This window comes from Trichechus manatus, unplaced genomic scaffold (assembly GCF_000243295.1).
Source record: "Trichechus manatus latirostris isolate Lorelei unplaced genomic scaffold, TriManLat1.0 scaffold00210, whole genome shotgun sequence".
Classification (NCBI taxonomy): domain Eukaryota; kingdom Metazoa; phylum Chordata; class Mammalia; order Sirenia; family Trichechidae; genus Trichechus; species Trichechus manatus.
The window spans coordinates 3,365,518-3,378,442 of record NW_004444146.1 but is presented as its reverse complement, the minus strand read 5'-3'; the positions used below and the strand labels follow the sequence as shown (position 1 = coordinate 3,378,442).

The 12,925-nt window shown below is 43.4% G+C and overlaps 1 protein-coding gene across 3 annotated transcripts in view; it reads right to left on the bottom strand.

Annotated features, from left to right (window-relative positions):
• Positions 1–3,431: 3,431 nt before the first annotated feature.
• The window catches only part of CRYL1 (crystallin lambda 1), a 246,649-nt gene continuing 237,155 nt past the window's right edge, over positions 3,432–12,925 (bottom strand). For all 3 annotated transcript variants that reach the window (XM_004388411.2, XM_023742462.1, XM_023742463.1), the window contains 2 exons: positions 4,882–4,988; positions 3,432–4,357 (listed from right to left, as the gene is read on the bottom strand). In XM_004388411.2, coding sequence (XP_004388468.2) covers positions 4,244–4,357; positions 4,882–4,988 — 221 coding nt within the window. In that variant the 3' untranslated portion in view covers positions 3,432–4,243. The remainder of the gene's footprint in view (positions 4,358–4,881; positions 4,989–12,925) is intronic.

The following is a 12,925-nucleotide window of genomic DNA, read 5'->3' as shown; positions in this document are numbered from 1 at the left end:
ATAGTTTCTGGACCTCAAACCCAGGTAAGAACAGACCCTGAATCATAGGGCCCCCACCAACTAGCCCACCTTTGACATCTTTCTCTGACTTCCACAGAAGCAATGTACACTCTTCTTTCTTCCAGCAGCTGGCACCTCCTCCAAGAGCACTAAGCCACTGAGCCAAAGCTGTGGAACAGGGGGATCCTTTTGGATCCTTGTGCACACGAATTCATGCTAGTGCTTTTGGAGAAAAATACACTTGGAATCAGAGACCAACAGAAGAGGAAATGTGAGGGTGTTATAAAAGTACAGATGGAGAGCTATAGTTTTGTAGTTCTGAGAAAGTGACTCAGAGGTCATTCTGGACAATAATCTGATTGGGCTGGTCCTTCTATTCATTTCCCACAGTAACTTTACAATGGTGAGACCTGGCAAAGACATATGATGAGGGTTAGCATCATCAGTGATATCATGTGGATATCACGTATTCCTGATATGATGTGATGAGAAGGACGCTTCACATCTGGGGAATTCTTTCCAGAAATCCATAACCCCAGTCTAATCATGAGAAAACATCAGATGAACCCAGATTGGAGTTATCCTACAGAATGGCTGGACAGTACTTCTCAGGACTGTAAAGATCATGAAAAGCAAAGAAAGACTGAGAACCTGTCATAGACCATGGGGAGACATGACAATGAAATGCAGTGTGGTGTCCTGGACTGGATCCTGGAACAGAAATCATTTTTAGCTTAAAATCTGTAGGAATTTTGTATGAATGCTGTTGGACCATTATAACTGTCAGTTACATTTTCTAACAGACGTCGAAATAAATATATTAAGCTGAAACAATAATGTTTATTCCTAGACTTCATAAAAATCACCTTACGTGCCACTAGTAGCCTGGTACCTCACTTTGGGAACAACGGGATTCTCAAAGGCCTATCCAGGCTTATAGCACTTAGCAGAGGGCATGCTAATTATCCGGGGGTAGGGAGGTGGGATGGAAAGGAATTCCTAACAGAGTACAATGACAGCATCATGCCAATTTTACCTGAGGCATTAATCTTTCAGTAGAGTTTTCAAAAATGGTCTGTGTCCTCAGGCATCTGGGCCCCAGCACTTATACTTTTTAGTGCAGAAAGCACATGAAATTATACAGCTGCTAAGCTCATAAAAGTTAGCCAGACTCCAAAAAAACAAACCAAAGTCATTGCCATACTTGTTGCCATCGAGTCGATTCTGACTCATAGCGACCCTATAGGACAGAGTAGAGCTGCCCCATAGGGTTTCCAAGGAGCAGCCAGTGGATTCGAACTGCCGACATTTTGGTTAGCAGCCAAGCTCTTAACTATCAGGCTAGAGGATGACAAACTGAAAGGCAGAAAGGCCTCTCCACAACAGCTGTGGCTTCCAAGCTTTACAACATATCTTTAGAGGACCCAGCTGTCTGGGTGTTGTGTGTGTGGTTGGGCTTGCAGGCACATACTCACGCTCCCTTTAGCTCCCTGTAGGACCAATGTTTGGCTCCATCCAGTTGTTTCAATAACTGTCTTCCTGAGTCAGGCTCAAACCACACAATGTACTCTCTGCCTTTCTCCAGGTTAAAAAGTCTAGTTTATTCTTTGATGTAAGTCAGAGCCTGTCACTTTTGTGGCTCTTCTTCATTATACATATGACTGCCACAAGCAGAAGCCACATAGCTCAGAACGCTTCCCACCCACACTAAACTCTTCTCGGCAACAGTGGTGGAGTGTAACTTATACACGCACAGGAGTGAGCTCCTGTCTTCCAGGCCCTGCACCACTGTGAGGGCACTGCCCTGCCCTCCTAGCAGCCCTGCCTCTGCTGGGTGTGGTCCATCCGCCCTGCTCTTTCCCGAACTCCAGGGGTTCATCTACTCCCTGAGGCTGTTGGGTGTGTGGAGCTCACCTGCACTCCAAGCCCCCCAGCTAAGTCCTCCTGGTATCTTTGACCCTCACCTGGGACCTGGGACATAGACGGTGTGTGTAGGCTCTTTTGAGAAGGAATCAGGCTGGTGCTGAGAATAGTGCAGTGATTCTGAGCAGAAAAGTTGGAGAGTATATGTTCAAGGGAAGGAGGAGGGTTGGAAGCTGTAAGAAAAGCAAGGGCTCCACTGCTGCCCAGTGAAGACGACCTGTCAGCAGGTCCTGAAGACTGAGGGATATAGTCATCAGAGTGCAAGGATTCTGAAATTTACTCAAATGATGAAGAGTGTATTTGTCAGAGTTGAAAATCTCCTTCATGTCCTGCTTGTTGATGTTGTTCACTGCCAACGAGTTGGCCCCCGACTCATGGTGACCCCATGCACAACAGGGATGGACCATTGTGATCCATAGGTTTTCAATGACTGATTTTCCAAAGTAGACTGTCAGGCCTATCTTACTACCTTATTTGTTTTAGTATCTGGAACATTCAAATGCTCTGCCCCTCCTCCTAATTTCCTTATCTTGTAAAATGACATCAGTATCTGTGTAGTGTCCCGAGCTGAAAACTTGGGAGGTGCCCAATATCATGTTTCTCATGGGGAGCCACCAATGCCTATCTATTTCACCGCCAGGCTATTTTCTGAACTCCCTTACTTATCAGCTCTTGCCTGGATCACGCAACCGTCCTTACAGTCCCTGCCTCTCGTCCAGTGTCTGTTGTCAGAATTAAGGTTTGGACACCCTGATATGGTTGTGCACCCCCCACCTCTTACAGTGCTTTCAGGTGAGGCCAACCTACTGGCATGGCACTCAAGGCTTTTTGCAACCTAGTGCTATCACCTTCCTACCTTGGCTCCTGCCCCACCCGCTCCATGGGGCTTGCTTTCTGGCCACGGTGAACTACTCATCCTTTCCAGAACACTCTACCACCTTTCCACACTCTGCTCCAAGAATGTCTGCATAACTCCTGCTTGTTACCCTAGACCTGACTCCAAAGTTACCTCCTTTGAAGACCTCCAGGGCACACCTGGCAGTCAGTCAGTCATGGTCTCTTTTGTCCAAGATTCTTCTAGAGCACGAATCCTATTTTATGACAACCTTGTTTGTGGTCTTACAGAAAACTTCTCAAAGGCAGGGCACGTCCATGTGCCTGGTACACAACAGCCGGTGACTACATATTATAAGAATACATGGATGTGACAAATGCACATATGCACACATGAGCCAAAATTCGGCTTCAAGGAGAGACCATTTCCACATGGTTCCTAATCAGGGATGCTAGTTCCAACTCCAGAACAGCCTGGCCCTGAGGAAAGGCCAATGCTAGATGCTGGTTCCCTGAAAGGGAAAGGCTGAAGAATCACTTGGGCTCAGAGGTGCTGCAGAGCCTGCAGGTGCATCCCATGATCAAGATCCCTGTGATGTGCACAGCTTTACAAGGAGGGGGACTTGTGCTGGTGTTTCCCAGATGACTTTTGGAACTAGTGCTCAGGAAGACTTGATGTCAAATAAGTTAATGGAATGTTGAGGTAAACAAAGTTAAGGAGGCATCTTTACTGTAGAATGATGGAGCCTTTAATTTGCTACTATACATGTGAGTCTCTGAGGACTGGACAGGGAATGGTGATAGTGTTTCCCAAACATACTGACCAGAGAGCAACTAGGGTACTATGGAACCCACTTTGGGAAACACTAGCCCAAACTAGTGGGTTTTTACTGAGTAACAGATGAAGGACCCAGAGCAAAGGATTTGTGTATTACTCAATAATCATGGTCACTCTAAAATATGTAGATCAAGGTCAAATGCTGTCATTGTCAGATCAGGAAAAAGGTGACATCTTTATAGAATCAAAAACTTTTATTCAGAACAAGCATTAGCAAAATGAAGGTGGTTGCCTCATAAATGCAGGGCCACAGAGTACTTAGGAAGGATTGGAAAAAAATTATAAGAATATTTTGCTAGATTAAAACAGATAAAAATAAAATGAAGCTACAATAATTAGATATAAAATGTTGCTCTAAGGGTGAAAATCTTCACACTGTATGCTTTCTCCCTTGCGGGGTAGCAGGCCCAGAGCCCCAATGCTACTGTCACCGCACAGCTCGCATCCAGTCCAGGTCCATAATCCAGTGTCACTGGACAACCATCAGCCTTTACTGTATAAGCCAGCTAAACATGGGAAATCAAATGCAGAATTTTCATGCTAAGCACCACTGTGGCTTCTCATTGCTTTAGAGAGATTTGATTAAGAGCTTATAATTCTTCAACTAGGACTTTCACTGGAAGGAGTGATAAGAGCATTCCAGGAACTTCACTCGGATGGCATCTCACGTTTCAACTTGTAGAGTCTCAAGAGGCATTGGTCCCGCCACTTCCTTCTGGCAGCCAAGTGCTGGGGGTCATCAGGAACCTTCTCACACATGGCCTGGGAGATGAAGAGACAAAAAGGGGCTCAGTAATCAGCAGGAGGAGAAGTGCAATTGTTGTTCTTGTTTACTCACACTGCAATGATTCTGTTTTTCAAAGACAAAAGAAGAGTAATAAACCCTCAATTAACATAAGCTCTCCAAATTCCCAGAGACCTAAGCTTCCTCAGAGACAAGTCGAAATGAGCTACTACTTCATTAGTCATATGGTCTCCTGGCTCCTGGTAACCGTAATAAACCCTTTGCTGTTGAGTCGATTCTGATTAACAGAGACCCTAGGACAGAGTAGAACTGCCTCATAGGGTTTCCTCCAGGATTCAAACTGCTGACTTTTGGGATATCAGCCGAAGCTCTTAACCACTATGTCACCAGGGTTTCCGGTAACCATAATGGAACACTGTATGGACAAAGTTAGGCATGAGGAACTATCAAAGTCAAGTGAGAAGGTTTCGGGTGGCACAGGCGAGGGGACGGCAAGCGTTACCATTTCACCCCCAGAGCTCTCGGCCACAAGTCTGCATACCTGATTAACTTTTTGAACTGTCGCCCCAGAAAACTCTGGGATGGGTCCAAAAGTCTTTAGGACATGTCTCATGCTTTCACTGTATCTGTCACAGTAGCTCAGCATGCCTGCAATCACATGAAAACAAGAGTGCGCAATGTCAGCAGGATGGGTTCAGATGAACTACATTCTTCTCTTTCGATGGATTAAAAAAAAGGCCTAGTGTCCCACCTGTCAGCTCAGGTCTCTGTCTTATGGAGACCTCCAGTCAGGCCTCTAGTCATTTGCTGAATATCACATGAAGCCACCTGTTCACCAAAAGTGTCTCCTTCAACGACGTATCTATAAGACTACTTGTGTAAGTGCCGTGAATGCGTTTTCTAACCACCAAAGACATCAAAGCTCAATGAAATCTTTTATGCATTTACTCTTATCTTGTGAATGCTATTGTTGGGTGCTGTTGAGTTGATTTTGACTCACAGTGACCCCATGCGACAGAGCAGAACTGCCCCATAGGGTTTTCTTGGCTGTAATCTTTATGGAAGCAGATCGCCAGATCTTTCTCCTATGGAGCCCCTAGGTGGGTTCGAACTGCCAACCTTTCAGTTAGAAGCCGAGCACTTAACTGTTTGCACCACCAGGGCTCCTGTGAATGCTAGTTTCCACTTTATTGTGTGTCTACAGCATAGCAAGGGGGTAAAATTTTCGTCTTCCATGCAAGAGACCTGGGTTGATTCCTGGCCAATACATCGCATGTACAGCCACCACCCATCTATCAGTGGAGGGTTGTGTGTTGCTATGATGATGAACAGGTTTCAGCAGAGCTTCCAGACTAGGACAGACTAGGAAGAAGGGCCTGGCGGTCTACTTCCAAAAATCAGCCAGTGCAAACCCTACGGATCACAATCATCTGATCTCATTGTGCATGAAGTTGCCATAAGTTGGGTTGACTCCAAGGCAGCTCACAACAAATAGCACACCTGGCAGGCACTTTAACATATGGCTATTTGGTCTGAGAGGTAGGCTTGGAGAGTTCACACCAACCTAAGCCGTGGTCAGTAGACAGAAGGCTGGGCTGGGAGCCCTGGGCTATGTCTGCCCCCGGGCACACTGTTCTCCACAGCTTCTGCCATTTCCTAGCCCGCTGGGGCACCAATCCATTTCTTGGATGCTAATGATGGGGTCCTAGGATTTTGGTGGGAACTCGTGAAGAAAAGGCTTATCCTGATGGTAGAAGGGAAGAGGGGAGAACAGTGACTTCAAAGTTGTTGTGAGGGCTCTCTGTGGCTGAGGCTAAGGCTTCCTTTTAGAATCAGACACTCACAGAGGACACCCAAGGCAGGCCAAATGCTCCCTGCCTCCACCGGCAGCAGGGCTTGCCCAGCACCTCCACTCCCAGCAGGCTTCCCCAAATTCCATCCCCGCACCCCGGGGATGCACAGGCCAGCATGAAGGCACGTGCTTGGACACAAGTCAAATCAAAGCCAGCGGGTCTGAGAACCACAGAAAGGAGGAGTCTGTGCGCTGTGCTCTGCTGAGCTCAAGATGAGCCTCCCACTGTTCTGCCTCTGGCCGATTTCCAACATATTTCAAACTTAGAAAGATTCAGCAATTTGTTCCTCCATTAAAAACATAACAAGGGAACAAACGAAACTGCAGAGTCTGCAGAGACCTCAAAGCTTAGCTGTCACCTATCCCCAAAACGGTGTATGCGCAATGTAAGATATCAGCGCTAGATACAATTTTACAAAAAAAAAAAAAAAAAAAAAAGGAAAAGAAAGGCAAATAAACAGCTTCTTCTGGGTTTAGTTTTGATCGACCTACACTGAATGTGAAAAGCCTGAATTCACTGGGTTTCAATTTTATTTGCCTCAAATAGTTTTCCTTTTCTTTCGGTGTGCTAAAATAACAACTATTTTGCTCTTAGGAGAGAAATTGTTTTGACGGGTAAAAAATTCAAAACATACCAACTCTTCTGACATTGTTGTTGTTGGCTGCAGTGGAGTCGATTCCCACCACTGGCAACCTCATGTGCACGGAGTAGAACTGCTCCATAGGTTTTCCATGGCTGATTTTTCAGAAGCAGATTGCCAGGCCTGTCTTCCAAGGCACCTCTGGGTGGGTTCAAACCACCAACCTTTTGGCTATTAGTCAAGAGCGTAACTGTTTGCACCACCCAGGTACTCCCTTCCCACATTAGCACTGGCAATTAAGTGGTGGCTACTCTCTTTTAAAAATAAGGACTTTCATTTAATGTAAGTGTAACTTGAATTCTGGAATTCAGAATTCTGGAAGACTCCCTAAATGTTCCAACACTGACTAGTTATTTTAAATGGCTTAGAATTTCTGGAGGAAAAAAAAGAAACCCTAATTTCTTCCAGAAATTAAGTATTTACTTCATTTTAGCCATTTGTTTATATACTCATACTAAAGATGATAAAAGGAAGACATAATTACAGTTTATTCCTTCTGGGGGTGGGTGAGTAGAGATATGAGGAGGAGCCTTGGTGGCACAAACAGTAAAGCACTCAGCTGCTAATTGAAAGGTTGGCAGTTAGAACCCACCCAGCAGCTCCCCAGGAGAAAGACCTGGCAATCCGCTCCTGTAAAGATTACAGCCTAGGAAACCCTATGGGGCAGTCCTACTCTGTCACATGAGGTCACTGTGCATCACAATCAACTCAGTGGCACCTAACAACAACTTACAACAGAAATATAAGAATCAAATAAGTAGGAAGTGTCCAAAGATATTAAATGAGAGGAACATGAGCCGCATATCCCTTGGTGGTGCAAACAGTTAAGCGCTGGACTCTGAGCCAAAAGGTTGGCAGTTTGAACCTACTCAAAGGTGCCTTGGAAGACAGGCCTGGTGTTCTGCTTCTGAAAAATCAGTCATTGAAAACCCTATGGAGCAGTTCTACTCTGCACACATGGTGTCGCCATGAGTTGGAATCCACTCGACGACAACAACAACAATAGGAAAAACAGTATCTCCTTGTCCCTCCTCTCCTAAGTGAGTGGAAGTCAGCCATGGGATTCAATTCATGTATGCATTTTATCTCTGTATTACTTCACATTTATGAACAAGTATTAATCTTTCACTGTCCCTGTGAAGTCATTCAAATCTCCCAGGGGCTTTCTAAAGCATCTTCCCCTTTTGTAAACTTTGTAAAGTTTTAAAAGGGAATTAATTTCTTCAAAATAGAATAAAATATGGTGAAACTCTATGTATAATACAATTTATAATTTCCCCCCAATTTGTTCAGGAAACCAAATAAAATGTCCATTTTACTGATATAACAACACTTCCTGTAACATACACTCAAGGCTCTCTGGACAAATAGCCCCATTGTTTGTGGTAAAGTTAAAGCACCAGTGTGGCTGGTGCTCCTTACAAGATGATTGCTGACCAGCCCATGTTAGTATGTAGAGAAGTCTGATCCATTTCTGAGTCCTGAACAGGTGAGGGCCAACATCCTGGAGATGCCTCTGGCCTGATCTCCCCTCATGAAGGCTTTCCAGTTGTTTGAAATGCAAGAAGCTCATGATAACTTAAGCTGCACTGTGCTTTATTAGTTACAACAATGTCTCAGTAAATTTATGAGTACTATTATGTCCAACATGTCCCCTTCCATTTAGAAGAGTATAAAAGGAGCATCTTACTTTGTTTCCAACAATAATTGTGGCTTCTCTACACCATGAAAGAAGACCTGAGTGGGAATTACTCGATTTTATCTCATCAGAGATGAAACAAACTTCACCTTTTATCCCTCTAGTCTGTTCTTCCTATACTTCTATAAAACTTAGCCTTCCCCTGTATTTCTTCTCCTATGCTTCCACGCCCTCTGTTCTCTTCAGCTCTATTCTTCCAAAAATCCTCACCAAGCTAAGCTTTTTAGAAGAATTTGAACCTATTTTCTTAAGAGATGCTTATAAGGAAAAAGAACTGAGATCAGATTTAGCTTATCTTGCTGTTTCCTAATGTGGACTCCTTCAGCTGAAAGCCCCTGAAGGTGACAAGGTGCACTGTCTTGAACCTGCAGTGTACCCTGACGGCGGAGAGGCAGTAGACCAGCCTTCCCATTCACTCTCACGGAGCAGGCCTGCTGCAGGTGGCTCCATCCTTACAGACCCATCACAGATGTAATCAGTGGCTGTGGGCACTTGGGGTGAGGGCGTCACGTGAGCTCTTGGTGTTCAGTGTCTCAGAGACCTCTGATGGTTACCCATACCACACAGCCTGTGAACCCACACCTACGTGAGTTCACCTGCTTTTAAGAGACAGGGTTTCACAGATAGGTTAAGGGATATCAAAAAGGCCTCAAAGCACAGAGTGATGATATCCAATTCTTCCTCCAAGTATCCAGTTCCTCCCTGAGTGATGACTCGCCCAAGGTCAGCAAGGCAGGTGAGGCAGAAACCTACCTGAGGCTCTGACCTCACACAAATGATCAGCTGACACTCCCACCTGCAAGTAACAGGTCCAGTAAATGAACCAAACCATCAAGGAGGCATCTCGATGAAAAAAAAAAAAAAAAGTACACACAAGAGATGAGTCTGTGAGGCAAAATGGTCACCATCCACTTCATATGGAGGTGATTTCAGGCACTGCTGAGTCCTGAGACGGTTATTTTACAGATGGAGAAAACTTGGCAAGAGCCCAGGTGGCTACCAGGTCTAAGAAGATTGAGCCCCCCTAATGCTAAGCAGTTGTCTTTGCTAACCTGCTAGTATAAGGGCCTAACAGAGACACACAAACCAAGCAGTTAAGTTCTAGGTACCTGACTCTGTAGCTTCTCTATTGCACAGTGAAAGTATCCGAATCTGTGTTTTTTCTGTATTTTTCTCTCATATGTTTATGACTCTTTTTAGGAGGAAAAAAAAAACAAGGGAAGAGTAGTGGATTAAACAAACAAGACAAAACTATGAATATAACATTTATTAAGCACTTAGCATATGCCAGCCATTCCACTAAGCGCTTCCATCTGGCTTCATTCTCACAATACCCCTGTAATGTAGTCATAGCGGTTATCCCCATCGTACAGACTGCAAGCTGAAGTACAGTGAACTTTGTAACTTGCCCAAGGGTATACAGCTAGTAAGTGGGAAGGCCAGTGTACAGCCCAGGCAGACTGGCCCTCCAGCCCATACCCATGCCATTACAGCATCTGTCCCTCATATACGTCTCTTCTAAAAAGTAGTCAGAAGGTGAAGTAAGCAAGCTGGACTCCTGTTTGTCAGGTAATATTAAATTAAAAACAAACCCTAAAATATTTTTACTAGTTCTAGATAAACTGTAGCTTATAAGACTAATAACTACCTTTAACCTGAGATGCTAGCTTTATGAAAACAATATCAGACAAAAAGAAGAGTTCTGCTAACTCCAATCTTGATATATTCTGGGCAACATTGGACGAATAATGAGCATTTTCATTGACTCCCAGCCAGATCTTATAACTGTCTGACTCTGGTGTTTGGAATGCTCTGAAGTTGAAAACTACATCCGTCCACTATTATCATATTAAGCCTGTTAGGTTTTCTTATCACATCTACTTTGTTTTAAAAAATTGTTATGGGCCTCTTTCCTGTCTGCCACACTATTCTCTTCTTGAGTTTCTTGTTTCATTGCTTCTGTTTCTATTTGTTTGAAAGTCAATGCTGTTCTCAGTTCTCTCCCTATTGATTTCTTATGATACCTGGATTATCTTATTTTTCTCAAGTAAACAAAAAGAAAGAAAAAGAAAAGAAAACATAGTGGTTATCAGGGACTGTCTATGTATATTTCAAATCCTTAAATATGTTCACCACCTTTCAGCTTCTGGTTGAATAAATATTTGGAATTATCCAAGACTTTGTTTCAATAATGCTTCAAAACTCTTGTTTCAATTTTATGTGGGCACCTTACTTTATAATATTCTCCTATGTTCAATGGTTGTTCTGCCACACAACTAATATACTAGTTTTATATTGCATTGGGCAAATCTACTGCAAAAGACCTCTTTAAAGCGTTAAAAAGCAAAGATGTCCCCTTGAAGACTAAGGTGCGCCTGACCCAAGCCATGGTGTTTTCAATCACCTCATATGCATGCAAAAGCTGGACAATTAATAAGGAAGACTGAAGAAGAACTGACACCTTTGAATTGTGGTGTTGGCAAAGAATATTGACTATACCATGAACTGCCAAAAGAACGAACAAATCTGTCTTGGAAGAAGTACAACCAGAATCCTCTTTAGAAGCAAGGATGGTGAGACTACGTCTCACATACCTTTGCCATGTTATTAGGAGGTATCAGTCCCTGGAGAAGGACATCATGCTTGGTATAGTAAAGGGTCAGCGAAAAACAGGAAGATCCTCAAGGAGATGGACTGACACAGTGGCTGCAACAATGGGCTCAAGCATAACAAGGAGTATGAGGATGCCGCAGGACCGAGCAGCGTTTCATTCTGTTGTACGTAGGGTTGCTATAAGCTGGAACTGGCTCGATGGCATCTAACAACGACAACATAGAACTAGGAGAGATTCCCCTTTTTCTTCAGTTCCTCTTGGCAAAGTCTTGACCTTAAGGAAAATTCAAGTCAAGAAATAATATGTGTACTTGCTATATGCAAGAATATGTCTAGTAAAAGTGCCTTGAATTAGTCACTGGAAATTACACTTCATTTATTACTATGGTTAAAAATTAACTGAATTATTACCAACAAGTTGTGAATTATAGAATTAAAGTCAAGCAGACTCCAAGAGGTCACCCACTCCATCTTCCCACGGCAATGCAGCCATCTCCACTAAACACCCCTGATAGGTGATCAAACAACCACCACTTGTTCAACTCACCCACTCAGAGCGTGGGCGTGTCCTGGACATCAGCTCCAGTTACTTCCTGCATTGCACTGAGCCCAAACCTTTTTGCCTGCCATTTCCAGTGATTCATTCTGGTTCCACCTCCACAAGAGACATGGACAGACAGACACAAACACACACACACATACACACCCTACACTGGTTATCTTCCTTTGGATAGGCTCTAGATTATCAGTTATTGTTGTTAGGTGCCATAGAATCAGTTTTGACTCATGGTGACCCCACATGACGGAGTAGAATTTCCCCATAGGGTTTTCTTGGTTGTAATCTTTACAGGAACAGATCACCAAGTCTTTCTCCCGTGGAGCTGCCAACCTTTGGGTTAGCAGCAGAGTGCTTAATGATTTTCGCTACCAGAGCTCCTCTTAAATGTGGACTCTGGAAGTGAATATTCCCTTTCTCTTGTCTACATATGTTTAAAACTTAATAATATTAATAAAGTTATATTTATCATAGAAATTTATTTTTTTAATTTTTTTTATTGTACTTTAGATGAAGGTTTACAGAACAAATAGGTTCTCCTTAAACAGTCAGTACACTTATTGTTTTATGACATTGGTTAACAACCCCACGACATGTCAACACTCTCCCTTCTTGACCTTAGAGGACTTCTTTTTCTTTTTGGTGAAAATATACATAGCCAAAGAAACACATTTCAAAAATTTTATTGTAGAAATTCATGACAGCACAGAAAAGCAAAAAGAAAATAAAGTTTACTTATAATTTTAACACCAAGAGGTAATAACATTTTGTCATACATCCTTCCAGATTTTTTTATATGGCTTTTTGTTTTGTTTTGTTTTAATCTGGTATAGGTTTTATTGCTTGTTTGCTTTTCAAATGACGTTTTCTTTCAAGTCACTTAAAATTTGGCTGACAGAGTTTCATTCTTGGAAGCTTCTCGTCCTTCTTAAGTCATCTTTCTTTTAGAGTTACCAGCTCCTGGGCTCATGCCTACTTTCCCCCAAACCTTTTGAAGTCTGCTTCTTGGGTAACCGTCTGCCTTGCCCAGCTAATCATGCCCTTCACCAACCCTTTCTCCTTGGAAACATGTCCCTCATTGCTCCCTTAAGCCTCCCTAAAGGGGAACCTGCAGTCAGCAAATCACAACTTAGGAGCTATGCATCTGGAGGCAGAAGATATGCCCAGCAGAGGTTCAGGTGGGTTACATCCCTAATTCCATCAGTTTTTTTCTTGCCTCTATAA